The 19,026-nt window shown below is 40.5% G+C and overlaps 1 protein-coding gene across 1 annotated transcript in view; it reads left to right on the top strand.

The window, feature by feature from the left end:
- Positions 1 to 19,026, top strand: part of COLEC12 (collectin subfamily member 12) — a 212,455-nt gene that overhangs the window by 131,145 nt on the left and 62,284 nt on the right. Inside the window, exon 3 of the mRNA XM_073550867.1 lies at positions 16,291 to 16,413. Coding sequence (XP_073406968.1) covers positions 16,291 to 16,413 — 123 coding nt within the window. The remainder of the gene's footprint in view (positions 1 to 16,290; positions 16,414 to 19,026) is intronic.

Raw genomic sequence — 19,026 nt, 5'->3', positions numbered from 1 at the left:
TAAAATGGGCAGTGGACACATTACGGTACTACCTGGTGGGACGGAAGTTTAGGTTAATATCCGACCATGCCCCACTCAGGTGGATGAGGGAAACCAAGGGCAAGAATGCTAGGGTCACCCGCTGGTTCTTAGCCCTACAAGACTTCAGTTTCCATGTAGAGCATAGGGCCGGGAAGCTACATGGGAATGCCGATGCCCTCTCCAGAATCCCTTGCCTGGTAGGTGAAAGTGCCAAGCCCCACGGCTTTAGGCAGAGGGGGGAGGTATGTGGCAGGGCTAAGGGTCGTGTAATTGATGGGAGATATGTGTCTCATAAATGGCTTATCTCCATAATGTAAGGCAGAAGTAAAGCATACCAGATATTGTTATTGTTTTTGTTTGAAGGACCTGTGGTGAGGTCACAGTCATGTGACCAGTCAGCTGCTGGGAACGTGGGTGTGGCTACAGCCTTATAATGTGACCTGCTCCTGAACCAGGGAGCTGTATGTGGGGAGGACTACACCTCCCAGCATGTGCTGAGACTCGCGGTCTGAGTCTGCAACCACGAAGGTTTATGTTTTGTTTGCCTAAGCTAGAGGCTATTTTTGGTGATACGCTGTTTTATGGTTTATGACAGAAATAAACCTCATGAACTTTGGAAGAACCGGTCTCCTGATTGTCTCCCGCTGCACCTGAGCGAGCCACATCCCCACATAATGAAAGCAGATTGTATTTACATCATTACTAGAATTTCAGCTTATGACATCCTTGAAGTTGCTAGGACAGCCATTCTAGAAGTGCACCTGCAATAGACAGTACGCCTACAAAATAACCATACATTTTAAAGTCTAAGCCAGCCCCCTTCTCTAGTAAATGGGTTGTCCATCCAGATCTTGTATTGATGACCTATTATTAGGATAGATTATCAATATCAGATTGCTTGTGGTCCAACATCCACTTCTACACTAGTGGTGCCGCTTGTGGCTCCCACTGCAGCAGTATTCAAAGTATGAACAGCACAGCGCCATACACTGTGTGGTGGCCGCTCTTAGGTACTGCAGCTTAGCTTCCTCTCACTGCACTGGGAGATGAGCTGGCTTTGAGCCCCCTCACTTCACATGGACCATGTCTTACAGCTACTTTTGCACCCCCTAAAGCCATGCCCTAGTATGGGACATTATTGAGTAAGCTATAACAAAGCTTTAATCTTTTGCCAGTATAAACATACGTCCCAGAATCAAATCTCCCGCCTATGCAATCTGGTAAGAGCAGAACAGGATTACATTAAGCAACATTAGTTTTTTTTCTTTTCAAATCTAAATAACACTCATTGCCATGTCATGACTAGAGATGGCGACAGTGATGCTGCCTCTGTTGTACCCTATGATCATCTGATCACCAGGTTCTCCACATCATGGTAGGATATAACAGACCAAGATTACCTCTCCGGTGTCACAACAAGGGGCTCTTCCCTTGTTGTTGGAGCAGCCATAGGTGCCACAGTTCTATGGTAAAACTGCAAAGTAAAAACAAATTATACAGAGTAATTATTCTAAAAATAAAATCAATACCAACCTTCCCAACACAAACCATCTACAATCAGGACCAAAATAACTCAGGGAACCCATTCTAATATTTTAGATATACATTTTCAAATATTACAAAATAAATAAAATAAAGCTAAAGAACAGGAGAGTGAAAAAAATCATATATTTTGAACTTAATAAAAAGAAAAAATATAATAATAAAAAATATACTTCTATTAAAAGTACTGCCATTCGTGTCAGAAAAAAAGACACCACCAAATTATTTTGGCAGGTCAATTTAGAAAATAAAAAATAAGGTAAGCTGTGAAATATATACATGTGCAAAATCCTTACAAGTTGGTATTTAAAAGAATAGGGGCTTAGAAAATCTCCCGATTCTCAACGAGAGATACCAGTGAACCAAATAGCTGGGAATCATTAGACCACTTGTAGAATAAGAAGTTTTCATGCGTCTCATATCGATGAGCAGAGGACTGTAAGGAATTTGACGTGTTTGCTTGTACAATGAGTACAACATAACCCTAGCAATAAAATTCCAGGACGTTAGAAAAGCTGCTTTCAAGTTTTGGAGGAGTGATGAGAATGTCACAGCTTTGTCCCCAAGTGAGCTATGCTCTAACTTTAGGTACTACATGAATGATCAGCTCGAGCAGCCAAGTTAATTTTTGAGATTGGCATGTTTCTTGTACATTTAACGCGCTGAAGGTCACCACAGCGTTGTAAATTGTATAGGATGAATTCCACCACAGGATCTAAACATGTGCTTTCAGTTGGGTAAATGAGTCAGAGCATGTGATGAAATTCACGATGAAAAGCAGATGTTAGAATTAAGTTTTGTCCCAAAAAATGCAGGGAAGGAACTTATTTTCTACAGAAAGAAAGTGACGGAATGTTTTAGTCTGGTATAATTAATATTTTATAATGTATACTGTTCAATGAAATATTAATATTGGCAAACAGTTGCTTACCACCTTATGCACATTGCAAAGTTGTATGCATAATGTCTCTGTGATGATAAAGTACACAGTCTTAGCCATCCATTGTGTCATCGTAAAGTCCCAAAGGATGGAGTTATTCTCCCCTAAAAGCAAAATTTGATCAGAATTTAAGATTATGTATCCACAGAGTATTTTAGGATTTTTCATTTTTTTTTGCAGTGGGTCCGCTTCAAAAAACACTTGAAAAAATTGCTTGAAAAACTCTTCCTTCTTCTTTTCTATTTTAAACCACTTCAGTGTACATACTGTATGTTTGTTAAAAAAAAAAAAAAAAAACGTTCTGAAGATGGTTCTTAATGACTTTGGCTGCATGTTTGGGGTCATTTTCCTGCTGCAGAATAAATCAGTAGCTAACCAGACACCTCCCTGATGGTATTGCATGATAGATAAGTATCTTCCTCTATATCTCAGCATTTGAGGGCACCATTACCCAATTCCCCTACTCTATTTGCTGAAATGCAGCTCCAAATTTGCAAGGAACCTCCAAACCTCTGTGTTCTGTACAAACAGACATTCATCATTGTACTGTTATCTAACCCTTTTGGTTGATTTCTGTTAAAGTCAAATGTGTCAAATTTTGTCCAGTGGACCTGCTGTCATTTTTCTGTTCCTGAACGCTTATGTTTGTTTGCATTGTTGAGTTATATGCATTATTTCGATGATGAAGGTATGGCTTTTTGGACGCAATTCTTTTATGAAGACCAAGTCTGGTCAGACTTCTCGAAACAGTAGATGAATGAAGATGGATCCCACTGGTTGTTGCCAGTTTTCAGCTGATGGTACTGCTGGACAGCTTTTGATTTTGAAAGGAATTATGATGTGTCTTTCATATGCTGCACTTAGTGTCCTGGGCAGACCACTACATCTACAGTTCTGTTGCTGATGTATTTTTGCTTCTTCAAAAGAGCGTAGATAGCTCATCTTGAAACCCCAATATATTTTGAAATCTTTACCTTGGAGAGACCTTGCTGATGAACTATAATTAACTTGAGTCTTGTTCCTGTGCTCCAGCTTGCCATAAGTCTAACTTTTAACATGTGTAAGGAGGTGGCGGGGACCCTCATGTACCTTCTCTTTCTTGAACGCTGTTTGCACGATTACATGCAGCACCTCATTGTTATTAATGTGTAATGTAATGCTTATGTACTGTGATGCCATGTATTGTGTGAATGTTTAGGCACAGGCAGCAAAGAGATAAGTAGATGGGAGGGTCAAAGAGCAGAGCAGCACAGAGCAGGGAGATATAGGAAAGGCACTTCCTGTTTAGAATCAGATGCCCAGGCAGTCTGCCCAAGAGCGGGACGCATACAGTGAGACAGTTACAGGCCGTGGGGGTAAAGCTGTGGACAGCAGTGAGGGAACCCAGGTGTGAGAATAGTGCAGTCGGGTACCAGCTTAACAGGATCATCCCCAAGAAGGACAAGGGGCTGACAGGGAGCTGGTGATGCTGAAGGAACAGGTGGGACACGAACTGTCCAGAGGGACTGCACGGATAGCAAAGGAAAGGAAAGCGCAGACAGGACAGAGTCTGGCTAGAGGTATGGCTGTGAATGCCGAGAGTAAAGAGAGAGATACTAGAGTCTGCCCAGAGGTCAGGGAAAGTACAGGAAACATTGCCCTGTGTGAACTGTGCTGCTGATGTGAGGAATGCCTTGCCCTTTAGTAAAGCTCAACAGTTGGAAAAGAACTGTGACTTTGTGATGTTTCATGGAACCTGGGAGCCAGACACTGGAGTGACAGAGAACAAGGGAATCCCAGCAGCAGAAGTGAGTTCTTCACTGCACCCATCTCTCCATGTGAAAGGTGCCAGGGTGCTTGCTGACTGTTGCTTAATGGACTCGCCCATAACTACCACCCCGTGCCATCTTGTTACACATGCAACCGTCTTCTACAACCTCACCTTTTTAGCAGAATTTGTCTGTTCATCACCATGTTTTGAGCTTTGTACAAACCTGTATCTGTTTCAGTTAATAACTGTGTCAACCCAAGTCCGAAAATGTTTTTGTTTAGTATAATTGGTTAGTCATATATTTGACTATAATCCTACAAAATCCATGACTTTGAGCACGTGTATATAGAAGTATTGATGCTTTTTTTTGTTCAACCACTCTGTTAATTGATAAAAATAAATTAAAAAGCATTTCTATTTTTATATCATTCTTACTTTGCCGCATTTTTTCCACACCTGCCTATAACATTTGCATATCACTGTTAATAGGGTATCATTATATCCCTACTTGGAAGAATAAAGTCACCTTATCACTTCTACTGCACAAATAATGTAAAAAAAAATCAATTCATAAATTGATGTTTTTGTTCATTCTGCCTCTCAAAAATCAGAAAGAAAAGCAATCAAAAAATGTTATGTACCCTACTCTGGTACCATTAAAAACTTCAACTCATCCTGCAAAACCTTTTTATAGAACAGTTACGTAACCAAAGAAAGGGTTGGTCAAAAGTAAATCATATTTCCTATCATAACAGAGATCCCAAAAAGAAAACGGAAGTAAGGCGTGAACTAGTACATTGCGTAAAACAACAAATTTTATTGAAAGAGAATTAACAACAAAGTAAAAAATGAGAAGAGTCATGGAGAAACATAAAATAGATAAAGCTCTCAAAATATCATAATGTAAAAATATTATGATAGTTTTTTTTTAAATTAAAAAAAGTATTTTTAGTGTATAAAGTTGCAAAACAAAAAAATGATACAATATGAATCTGGAAGTGATGTAATAATGCTAACCAAAATAATAGTTGCTTTATCACTTATATCACATAGTGAACATTGCAAACGAAAAAAGGAAAACTGTTCCTAACTAGTGAAGAATGAGTATACTCGTTGCTCTGGTTTTCCTGAGCATGCTCAGGTGATCTCTGAGTATTCTGGCATGCTCGGAGTTTTAGTGTTTGTGGACACAGCTGCATGATTTCTGGCTGCTAGACAACATCATGCAGCTGCATCAACAAACAATAAATCTCCGAGCACGCCAAAATACTCGGAGATCACCCGAGCATGCTCAGGAAAACCCGAGCAACGAGTATACTCGCTCATCACTATTCCTAACCTGTTGGTTATTTGTTAAATCTGCCGCCCAAAAATCAAAATAAGGCTATTTATACTGTGCTGTTTGTTGAGCACTTACATTAGGATTTTGGCTAAACAAAAAAAAAAAAACAGAAATCAGTTGTAACCCCCGCTGGGACTATTCAGTACAATGACGCAGATGGAGAGACTTTGTGCATCTCCAAAAAATAGACACCACCAAAGCGGAGTGCAGATTGACTCAATCTTCTTTACTATAGTGAACCCTGCTGGGGTCATGTCTGGCTTACGTTTTTTGTGGAATTAGACAGAAATCCCGATGCAAGTGCTCAACATAGATCATGGGATAAATATGAACATAGCCTTAAAAGCAATCCAAGATGTTATTTATTCCCAATTAGTACCATTAAAAAATTCAACCAATACCACAAAAAACAACCCCGTATTCAGTTCTGTCATCTAACAACAGAAAAATACAGGGCTTACACATAATTGGTAGCACAATTGGAAAAGTAACATTGCATACCCCCAATAAATCTAGCAAAATCTATGCTCCCAAAACCAAATGGCTCCCCTGCATTCTGAGCCCAACAGCATGCCTAAACAGCGGTTTGCGTCCACAAGTATGTCATTGCTGTAGTGGGGAGAACTCAATTTGCTAAGAACATGTCTTCAGAAGCACAAACAACACACAATGTATTGGGCACTAAATTGGCATATTTGCAATTTTGACTGCAAAATTCATTGCGTGCTTATTTCCCAAAAAATGCTAATTTTGGCCAAATAGTCAAAACATCTTTAGATGAATTGTCTGAGAAGTGTAATTTCCAAAATGGTCACTTGTAGGGGAAATATTCTCATGGTCTGGCATCTCACTCGCTGCGATACAAGGGTTGGCCCTTCCTCTCCAAGGCCTCCTCAAATAGTAGTAATGCCGCTTTCGAAACAAGTGTTGTGACAAATTTTGGGGTCCATTTTTTTCTATTAACCCCTGAGAAATCTGGGGCTAAAACATTTTTTGTGGAAAAATGTAATTTTTTGTCTTCATGGCGCAATAGTTTATAATTCTGTGCTATCAAAATGTTCACACTGGATTAATTAATTGAAGGGTATTGGTAAAATGGGGTAGTTTTTGGTGAGTTCTGCTGTGCTAGCAACTCAGGAGCTCTGTTACTGTGACATGGTACCTGCAAACCATTCCAGCAAAATGTGCACACTGAAATGGCGCTCCTCTTCTGTAGTCTGTTGTGTTCACTGCCAGGAAAGTAGTTTCTGACCATATGTGGCGTATTTCTACATTCACGACAAACTGAAGCACTTGTGTATACAAGATCCTAATCCCACCTCTAGATGAATTCCTCGAGGGATGTAGTTTCTAAAATAGATTAACTCATCAGGGTTATTTTTGTTTTAGAACGTCTACAAATAGATAATAATAGATGGCACCTTCGATCTAATTTATGCTCCAAAAGTCAAATAGCGCTCCTTCTCTTCCAAGTCCTCCATTGTGCACGAACTGTAGTTTCCAATAAACATTTGGGGCTAAATCAATAATTTAATGGAAAAATACATTTTTTCAATTTCACGGCCCAATTTTATAAAAAATCTCTGAAGCACGAGTAAGCTGAAATGCTCATGTCATCCCTAGATGACTTCCTTGAGAACTAGAGTTTCCAAAATGGACTAATTTATGGCGGGGTTGCTGTTTAACACCTTAAGGCTCTGCAAATGCAAGATGGTGCCCTCTTTAAATTGTAGCCAAAAAGTGCTTTGAGGCTATGTGCCCACGTATGCAGAAAATTTCTGCATGTAAACCGGACTCCTTCCCAGAAAATGCATGTTTTTTTCCACGCGTTATTTGCGCATTTTTGCGCAAAAAAGCGCGTTTTTATGCGTTTTATTCCGCGCATCCCCAGTCTCATCGAAAATAGTGGACTTTTCCGCAAAATTAATGAGCTTGCTGCGTTTTTTACCGCGATGCATTTTTTCGTGGAAAAAAAAACGCATCAATATGCACAAAAAGTGAAAAATGCATTAAAATGAATGGGATGCTTCTTTTAAGTGATTTTTAAGCGTTTTTACCGGTTAAAATGCTTTAAAAAACGCAAAAAAAACACTTACGTGGGTACACAGCCTGAAAATCAGATAGTACGCCTTTTCTTTCAATGCCCTGCTGTGTGCCCAAACAGTGGATTCGACTTCATTTGAGCGTACTCAAGAGAGATCCTACGACTAACGCATATTTCAGAATAAAGGATGTATGTTACTATATATTGAACACCAGGTTTAGAAGGCAGAAAATAATAAAAACATATTTCCTACTAATTAAAACTTACAAATAGATCAGCACACACTTTATGTACACACACACTGCATTGCATGCATATAACCAACACTGCTGCATACACAGTAAATGCACACACAGCTCTGCTACATACACACATCCAAATGTCATAAATAAATGTACAGCCCTGCTACATACACATGCTCACCTCTTTCGGACATACGCAAACACAACTTTGCTACATAGAAACACATAGGTCTTCTACATAAAGACACACAGCTCTGCTAAGTACACACCTCTGTTACATACATTACACACAGGTTTGCTAAATACATAAATAAAACTCTGCTACATACACACACACTGTATATACCACTGATTTGAGGTTCCTTTCAGGCATGTTATCACGCCACCTTAGGGCAGTTTCACACGTCCAGATAATTCCGGTATCGGAGCTATCCGTGTGCATACGGAGGCCATCCGTGTGACATCCGTGTGCTATCCGTATGTCCGTGTGTACCATCCCTGTGCTGTCCGTGTGCTGTCCGTGTATTTGAAAAATTAGTTTCAATGTTAACCCTTTGACTTTTAAAAACGCACAAGGACAGCATCCATTTGCGGTACGTGTTTACACGGACCCATTGACTTGTATGGGTCCGTGTGATCCGTGCTGTTGCACAAAAACGGACATGTCCGCGTGTTTTGCACACGGACACACGGTCCTTGAAAACAAGCTGACATCTGCATAGACACACTCATTAGAATGTGTCTACGTGTGTCAGTGTCTCCGGTATGTGAGAAAACTGTCACTACACGTACCGGAGACACTGACGTGTGAAACTGCCCTTAACGATCCTTGAGTTAGTCAGGACCTGCCAGATCCGTGCAACTTTAGTGATGTGTAGGCTCAGGAAGCTTTCTGTCCTGACAAGCACTGGTCAGATGGATCAGTGTCAGGCAGGAGGCCAGAACTGTGCTGCTGCATACTTCTCTCAGTAATTGGGAAGGAACCTATGTATGCTCTCCTGAATCACAGGAAGCTGCCTATGGATTATAAGAGGAAAACTTTTTTAAGCAAGATATTTTTTTGCCAAAATGGACGTCTTATGGTCTAGTAAATAATTGTGAGGCTGATTTTCTCCAGTTACCCTTGTGAAATTTAAAAAAAATTGGGGCTAAACAACATTTTGGTAGAAATAAAATATAATGTTTGAATTCCACTTGGCATTAACTCATGTAACGCAGCTGAAAGGCTAACAAACTTATTGTATACAGTTACGAACATTTTTGGGGTGGATTTTTTTAAAATGGGGTTTTGTTAGGGGTCTTCTTATATTATGAGTGAAGTTGGGCTGGGATGGGGTCGCTGCGAGGGTGTGACACCATTGTTCATATAATTCATGATAAGCTGTGGTGTTCTTTACTCCAGAAATCTTGCACCAATCATGGACTGGAGTGAAATTTCTGGAGAAGCACAGGAAGGCGCCCGCCAGTCGTCAGACGACCGCATCTTAATGACTCAAGGAGCATCTGTCTCCTACAAGCACCTTCATCAAGACCTGCAAGAAAATCGCTAGTCTTGCTGAACAATAAAAAAATAATAAAAATCGTTACTTAAAGTTTTGGATGAGAATAAGAAAAAAGCTGACTTCCTTTAAATATGTGACTAGAGTAGAGCAGAATTTAATAAAAAGAGAAGTGTAACAGAAACATATGGACAAGTATAAGGTCAAGGGAAATACTCAGGAGAGAACCAGATGTGGCGGATATTACTAAATACATAACAGTAGCCAATTGGCTCTGATAGTAAAGCTTAATTGTGTATTTACTGGTGCAGTGTAAATTCTAACAATCACTGAAAATAACTCCATGTTGATCTGCCACGAGGTTGCCGTATCTCTGTAATCCTGAATTTACTGGCATATGATTCAGCCTACACTGCATGTCTTTCATGTCATTAAGCACAAATTTAAGCACAGAAAAAAGCATGGCACAATAAATGGACATTTATTTAAATGTCCATTTATTATGCCATGCCTGTTTTTTTTTTTTTTTGTTTATTTTGTGCATAAATTTGAGTTTCTTTAGATACTTTGTTATACTATGCCTGAGGAAGAGACCTAGGATACCTCGAAAGCTTGCTTTGTAACATCATTTATTTTATTTTTGTTAGCCATTAAAAGGTAACTGCATAACTGCAAGATTATCTTGTTCTTCCCTCTGAGAGCTTTCTTTTTTCAACTGGTTAACATGGTAATAAACCCATTTTTTTCTTTTAAATTTCATGTCATTGGAATACTTGTTTTAAAATTAATCAGATATAAATAAGAAGCTACCAAACCACCATGTTACCTGTGAAAAGTTTGTTTCTGGTTACAAAAGCTGTCAAATATTTTTGCCCAATATACGGTAGCTAAACACCGGAATAAAAAGTTAGCAAAGAGTTCTTTACACAAATGATCAGAATTCTGTGGAACTCTTAGTATATTTAGGGATTGGCCAATACCATTTGGTTAAAAATAAGGTAAACTGAAATAGGGTAAAAAGCGGTGAGTAGTTTTTTACCACAGCAGCAAGGGCTCACTCACGGGAGCGTATAAATCGGACGAGTGCAATGCGAGAAAACATCGCATTTCACTCTGACCAAAGTTATTAAATGAGTCAGTGCTCATCTGCGGAATGCACTGAAAAAAATCACAGCATGCTGCGGATTAACTATGAGAATCAGATCGCACTCGTCCAGGCAAGTCAATGGGTACGAGAAAAAAAATTGCAAGGACAATGCATGTGCCGTCTGATTTTTACCACACCTCTCAAAGGAAATCTGACATTTCATCAGCCATTCAGTCTATTCTCTTTGGAGGGCTGTGTGGGGGATATTAAACTGTTTGGAGGGCTGTGCGGAGGTCACAGTTGAGGGGTTATACTGTGTTGGTGTCACCATACCTTGCCAGGGGGGTGAGGTGGGATACAGTAGGGTCATCATACCTCTGTGTGGAGGTATTCATTGTGGAGGAATTCACTGTTGGGGTATCATACTGTGTTTGGGAAAACTTTTGTAGGCATCATATTTTATGGGTACAATGAAAGTGGAATCCAAGGCTTCAGTAGGAGGAAAATTACATTATAAGGACTGCAAAATTGTGAGATATCGTCTTCTGTGACCATTAATTCTTTTTTTTTTTGGGGGGGGGAGGGGGACAATTAAAATGTCTGCTATGGGGCCCCATGATTTTTATATACGCCTCTTGGTTAACTTTTAAGCATTAAAAAATGATCTTTTAGAAAGGGTGGCTCATATCCATACTCTAAAATTCTGGGAGGGAAAATCAGGTGTGGACAAAGGGGGTGATCTGGTCAAAGAGGTTCCTTTTTGGAGAGATTTTACTGTACAGTTACACATTTTTCATTTTATCCACCTGGACCAAGCGAAAATTGCTAATTATCTGTACAGCAATTCTCAGGTGGTAACAGAAGTTTGGCTATTGCTTGATGGTCAGGAAATTCATAATTATAAATGATTCTCACACGGTCAGGCAGCATTATCCTATGACAATTGGGCACAATGAGCCACCAGACATCAGCACTAATCAGTGTGGATAGCTCCTGGCACTAACCTGTTCTATCAAGGTCTAGGAACAGCCACAATTACATTTGCTGTAATGATTTTAGAGCGAATTACTTGCAATTCTCTCCAAGTTCCAGTTCTTCATTTGTAGCAGCGAACACAATGACTGATTCATACTCTGCTTCAGCACATTTTCTATGCGCTGGTAATTTATGGAGCAGTAACTAATCATTATAATTAGTTTCTTTCTTAATTTTTGGTCTGCCTATTAGGCTGGAGTCACACACAAGGTAGAAAAATACGGACCGTATTGTTCCATTATAATCATAAGAAAATTATATTGTGCTTTATTTTTTCTAAACTCGGCTTTCTCCTCATTACTATTGAAGCACCACGCATTTTTTTTTTATTGCACCGCTAGAGTGGTGCCACTAATTTAAGTCCCCTGCCCCTAGTATCACACTTACATCTTTTATCGTCATTGATCTGGTTGGTCTTCTGTAGGATGTCTCCAGTGTTCACTGGGTGAGTCGGAAGTCATAACACACGGTAAGTCATAACATAGCCGGACAGGAATCGAGTGACTCCGGGAAGGGCTCCAGACGGTGGCTGTTGAGTTTAATACTAGGGTCAGGGACTTTAACCCCTTAACGACCAGAGGTATATTTGTTTTTGCATTTTCGTTTTTTGCCCCCCTTCTTCCCAGAGCCATAACTTTTTCATTATTTGGTCAAAATGGCCATGTGAGGTCTTTTTTTTTGCGAGACGAGTTGTACTTTTTTACGACACCATTAGTTTTACCATGCAGTGTACAGGAAAACCGGAAAGAAAATTCCAAGTGCGGTGAAATTGCAAAAAAAAGTGCAATCCCGCAGTTGGGTTTTTTTTTTTCTTTTCTGTACACTAAATGCTAAAACGGACCTGCGCCTCCATTTTTCGGGATCAGGGATTGGGTGAGGGCTTATTTTTTGCCTGCCGAGCTGATGTTTTAATGATACCATTTTGGTGCAGATATGATCTTTTGATTGCACGTTATTGCATTTTAATGCAATGTTGCAGCGGCCAAAAAACATAATTCTGGTGTTTTGACTTTTTTTTCTCATTACGCCATTTAACATTTGGTTTAATTCTTTCTTTATATTGATAGATCAGGCGACTCTTAACGCGGTGATACCAAATATGTGCTTATTTGATTTTTTTAAATTGTTTTATTTTGAATGGAGCAGAAAGGGGGGTGATTTGAACTTTTTTATTTATTTTTTTAAAAAACTTTTTTTTACTTTTTGCATGTTTCAATAATCTTCAATAGTCTCCGTGGGAGACTAGAAGCTGCAGTTGTCTGATCGGCTCTGCTACATACAGGTGATGATCAGATTGCCGGTATGTAGCAGAAATGCTCACTTGCTATGATCGCCAACAACCGGGTAGCGCTAATAGCAATCTGGCTATGACAATCATAGAGACCTGATGGAGACCTCTGGTTGTCATGCCAATCCATCGGTGACCGGCGATCATGTGATGGGGTCATCGTTGGGCGGGTTTAGTGACGCACTTCCGGTAAGCGCTAGTTAAATGCCACAGTCAGAGATTGACAGCGGCATTTAAATAGTTAACAGCCTCGGCTGTTGTATACACATGTCAGCTGTATATATCAGCTGTCATGTGCCCGGAAAGGTGTGGGCTCAGTGCCAGATCCCGTGTAGGGTCGGGCTGAGGGAGGCGATTAGGTGGTGCTGATCCAACAAGACTGGGGGGGGTGACCCACTTCGTGGCGCCGGCAGACATGAGACTGAGACAAGGGTTGTGTCCAACAGTTCAGATTTTATTGGCCACTTTTCGTACGACCACCGTTCTTCATCACAGGAATAGTCCAGAATTCACTTTTACACAGACCCGGATACCTTCTTTTTCTTATGTCACCGTTCGTGGCGTCCTCTATGGCTCTTCCCTGCTGTGGCTGCTCTAAGCACTTCCACCACAGCGTTTCACCCTTTAGAGTACGCCTTTCACCTGACACTCACAGTCAGCCTCTGTCCGCAGCCACTGACCTTTTGGTTCACCCCCCCCCCGTGACCGTCTCCACTGTCAGTTACTCTCTGAGGGCCTTCTACCATCTTCCTTGCTACAGCAATCCCTCCTATCTAGTGAGCTCCCCTGGCTGACTGGAACTTCTAGAACCTTCCCTCAGCCTTTATACTACCAGCCCTGGTAGCTCCGCCCACTATCACCTGACAGTTACATAACCACTTTCTCCTACGCTCCCTCTAATGGTCACACTACAGCACGGCACCCTTTTCTCTTCATCTCAGCGCTTCCATTCCTACACTTAGCTATCCCTCTGCCCTTCACTATAGGCAGACCTGTCCGTCAGCTCAACCTCCCCACACCCGCACCAAACAGGGGGAGTCTGACATTGGCATACCATTACGCTCAATGTCGGAAAGAGGTTAAAACAATTCTTCCATAAATAAAGTTAATTTTATTCAATACATGTTGGAATAATAATAATTTCCACAATTGTATGTGTTAAAATAAAATGTTCCTGTTCTGAGATAATCTTATTAATGTGCCCCTGCTGTATACTGTGGGATAGCCGTGTCTAACCGTACAGGTACAGGGTCAGACACATTCCAAGGTTTGACATTCTCAAATTTTTTCTAACCTTATTTTGAGCCACATTCCACTCTGACTGGTGATCAGGAAATACATTCATAAAAAAATATGGAAAGACATATTATAGTTTCTCTACACTTTAACAATTTTATCAATGCTTTAGGCATCAAACTGGCCTGCAGATCAGTGTGGTCTGAGTCTAAAGACCTCCTACCGATCACACGAGTGTAAAACCCGGAAGAGTGCTATCCGATGTTTTATTTCATAGCACTCAGAACAATATTATATTATGGGGCAATGCAGAGCTGAGATTTTTTTCTCATGCCAATTCGCGTACATCAGATAATTGGATCATGCGCACCCATACAAGTCTATGGGTGCATTTAAAACGTTGGACTGTGCTCGGGTCTCATCTGAGCGCAGTCCAATTACTGCAGACACAGAAAATGGAGAAGATTGAGAAATTAAGTTCTCTGTTTTCACCACACCTGTGATACAATTCTGTCATGAAAAGAATCAGATCCATGCTAAGCTAACACTCAGATCAAACTCTGACAGAGTGATAGAATCAACAGCCATGTTACTACAGACCAAGGGCAGTTTCACACGTCCAGATAATTCCGGTACCGGAGTTATCTGTGTCCGTGTGCATACGTGTGACATCCGTGTGTACCATCCGTGTGCTGTCCGTCTGCTGTCCGTGTGCTGTCCGTCTGCTGTCCGTGTGCTGTCCGTATGCTGTCCGTGTGTCCGCGTCCGTGTTTTTGAAAAATTATTTTCAATGTTAACCCTTTGACTTTTAAAAACGCACACGGATAGCACACAGACAGCACACGGACAGCATCCGTGTGTGGTACGTGTTTACATGGACCCATTGAATGGTATGGGTCTGTGTGATCCGTGCTGTTGCACAAAAACGGACATGTCAGCGTGTTTTGCACACGGACACACGGTCTGTGAAAACACGCTGACATCTGCATAGACACATTCATTCGAATGTGTCTACGTGTGTCAGAGTCTCCGGTACGTGAGAAAACTGTCACCACACGTACCGGAGACACTGACGTGTGAAACTGCCCTAATAGTAAGTCTATCAGCAGGTACACTGCTCATCCTGAAGCTTAGCTGCACATTTCTGAACAATCTTTTGAATGATTGGTGGGGATCTAAGGACCCAGAGACCAGTCTGCAGAGCGTGTTAGGGCCTACAACTCAAAAACTCTTTGAAGTATAGGTACCATTTAGGCTAGGTTCACATTAGTGTTTGAGTCTGCAGCGTATCATCCGCAAACGCATGCAAAAACGCATACACACGCATGTTTATGCAGAGTTTTTTATCTGCATCATCTTACGCAGGACGCCAAAAAACGCTGTGTTTGCATGCGTTTTTGCATGCGTTTACGTTGTTTATGCGCATGCATTCGATATGACATCAGACAAAAATAGGCATGTCTCATGGAATTTCTATTTACATTTTGAAGAACGCATGCGTATCGAATGCATGCGTACGCATAACCTTGCGTACGCATGCGTTCCCATAGACAGTAATGTGTTTTTTACGCACTCTTCCGCATGCGCATGACAGCACATATTTGACAAATTTTTGTAACTTCCAAAAATGCAACATGTTGCGTTCGCCGAACCCCGCCGCACACTGAAAAAGCGACGCATGCGTACGCTAACACATGCGAACTGTTGCAAACGCATGCCCCTGCGTACACCATGTTAAAGATAGCTACACATGACGCATGTGGATATATGCGGATGAAACGATGCGTACACAGACGCAAATGTGAAACCAGCCTTAAGCATAGAGTAAGGAATAATAAAAACTGCAAATGCAAAAATTTACAGATACTTGTATTTAGTGTGAAAAATGACCCAGTGGTATTATACCATGCACTGTTCAGGGGCTGTAGTGCAATATTGCCTGTACAGAGATATAGCATATAGGGGTTTTCCTATCTTAGACATTTGTGACATATCAGCAGGATACCTCTGCACCACTCATGTCAGGAAAGTAGACAAATCAACTGACAGAATTTGTGCCAAGAGACCCTTGTTGCCCTATTAATTGTGGTCCGAAATTAGGAAACCCTACTAGTTTTGCTTAAACGATTCCTAACATCAGTGTATCAGATTTGCAACCCCTTTAAGATTATTTTAAAAAATTGTCAAATCATAAACAATTTGTAACAAAGCTTTTGTCTTCCACTTCTATATAAATTTACATAATATTCTTTTTTTTTTAACAGGTATACAAGAAGGCACCCAGTGTACGAAGTGCAAAAATAACTGGGCATTGAAATTTTCCATCATACTACTATATGTGCTTTGTGCCTTACTCACTATCACGGTGTCCATATTAGGATACAAAGGTATGTGCAAGTATTGGATGTTAAAGTTAAATCTAGCAACAGCACATGTGATGAGTAGGTCATTGGGAGGTATTTTTTTATTATATTTGTTGATATTGTCAAACTGTGTTCTCTGTGTCTATTACTGAGTGTATTGACTGTCATTAAAGGGATTGTTGCACAAAGATTTTCATAAATAGGTCTTGGAATTATAATTTCCACAATTGGAACATTATTTTTAAACACATCCATTTGTGTAACTCATTATTATTCCAAGATCTATTGATGAAAGTGTACTTTGTTCGTGGGAATATTTAATTAGAGAATAACTTACACTACCACTCCAGTTATTTTATTTGCCCCTTTGTTAGGTATCAGGTGTGTAAGGCTATGTGCACACGTTGCGGATTCTGCTGCGGATCCGCAGCGGATTTGGCCCTGCGGATCCGCATCAGATTCTCTTGCGATGTACAGTACCATTATATTCTATGTAAGACAAAAAAAGCTGTGCACATGCTGCAGATTTGGCCCGGATTTGCTGCAGTTTATTTTCTGCAGCATGTCAATTCTTTGTGCGGAATCCGCAGCGTTTTTACACCTGCTCCATTATAGAAATCTGCAGGTGTAAAAACGCAGGCGAAATCTGCACAAAATCTGCAGGAAATCTGCACTAAATCCGCAGGTAAGTTGCAGGTCATTTTACCTGCGGATTTTGCAGAATCCGCAACGTGTGCACATACCCTTCGGGTCATGAAGGTAGTAACATAAAACTCTGGTCTGGTCCAGCACCAAGTGACCACATCTGTAACCTGTTGGAACGGCAGTTACTCTCTTACTGTAAATCTATGAGAGTCGGAACTAGGATCTCTGGGCTCATCCTGAGTCTCATAGATTTGAGTTAAGAAAATGTAAAAATTACTGTGTGATTTGAAAGGTCACAAATGCAATCACATGGTGCCGCAATCGACTAGCGTACCATTGGAACTGGTAGAAGTGGAGGTATACTACTACCTTCAAGACACTTACCCACATGATACCTAACAAAATAAAAACAAATCACTGGAGTAGTGCTTTAATAATTTTTCTTCATTTTTCATGTTCATAGAATCATAGAATCATAGAATCGTAGAGTTGGAAGGGACCTCCTGGGCCATCTGGTCCAACCCCCTGCTCAAAGCAGGATTCACTAAATCATCCCAGTCAGATGTCTGTCCAGCCTCTGTTTGAAGACTTCAATTGAAGGAGAACTCACCACTTCTCGTGGCAGCCTGTTCCATTCACTGATCACTCTCACTGTCAAAAAGTTTTTTCTAATATCTAATCTGTGTCTCCTCCCATTCAGTTTCATCCCATTGCTTCTAGTCTTTCCTTGTGCAAATGAAAATAAAGTTGATCCTTCTACAATGTGACAGCCCTTTAGATATTTGTAGACAGCTATTAAGTCTACTCTCAGTCTTCTCTTTTGCAAACTAAACATTCCCAAATCCTGCAACCTTTCCTCATAAGACAGGGTTTGCAGACCGGTCACCATTCTGGTCGCTCTTTTCTGAACTTGCTCCAGTTTGTTGATGTCTTTTTTAAAATGTGGTGCCCAAAACTGGACACAATATTCCAGATGAGGTCTGACCAAAGAGGAGTAGAGGGAAATAATGACTTCACGTGATCTAGACTATATGCTTCTGTTAATACATCCTAGAATTGCATTTGCCTTTTTTGCTGCTGCATCACACTGTTGACTCATATTCAGTCTGTGATCTATTAGTATACCCAAGTCTTTTTCACATGTGCTGTTGCTTAGCCCTATTCCTCCCATTCTGTATATGCTTTTTTCATTTTTATTGCCCAGATGTAGTACTTTGCATTTTTCCCCGTTAAAAACCATTCTGTTAGTTGCTGCCCACTTCTCCAGTTTATTTATATCTTTTTGAATCCTCTCTCTCTCTTCTCTAGTATTAGCTATCCCTCCTAGCTTTGTGTCATCAGCGAATTTAATCAGTTTACCCTCAATTCCTTCATCTAAATCGTTGATAAAGATGTTGAACAATACAGGGCCCAGGACAGAGCCCTGTGGTACCCCACTTGAGACATTCTTCCAACTGGATGTGCAGCCATTTACGACCACTCTTTGGGTCCGATCACTAAGCCAGTTATGAATCCACCTAACAGTTGCCTTGTCCATTCCATACTGAGTCATTTTTTCAATAAGGATTGGATGAGATACTTTGTCAAATGCTTTGCTGAAGTCAAGATATACTATATCTACAGCATTTCCTTGATCCATCCAATCAGTGATTCCATCATAGAAGGAAATTAAGTTAGTCTGACATGACTTATTAGTTACAAACCCATGCTGACTCTGTTTAATCACTTCATTCTTATCCAGGTACTGACATACATGTTGTTTAATAATTTGTTCAAAGATCTTTCCTGGTATAGAAGTCAGACTCACCGGCCTATAGTTACCCGAGTCCACCTTCTTCCCCTTTTTGAAGATAGGAACAACATTTGCTCTTCTCCAGTCTTCTGGGACTTCTCCTGTTCTCCAAGAATTTTCAAAGATTGTTCATTTAAAAAAAGAAAAAAAAACTTGAATTCATGCAGTTTTCACTCTTGTCACTGGGCCCTACAACAGTG

This window comes from Dendrobates tinctorius, unplaced genomic scaffold, assembly GCF_039654945.1.
Source record: "Dendrobates tinctorius isolate UK_male_01 unplaced genomic scaffold, ASM3965494v1 ptg000171l, whole genome shotgun sequence".
In the NCBI taxonomy this organism is placed as follows: domain Eukaryota; kingdom Metazoa; phylum Chordata; class Amphibia; order Anura; family Dendrobatidae; genus Dendrobates; species Dendrobates tinctorius.
This window is presented reverse-complemented; position numbering and strand designations above follow the sequence as displayed.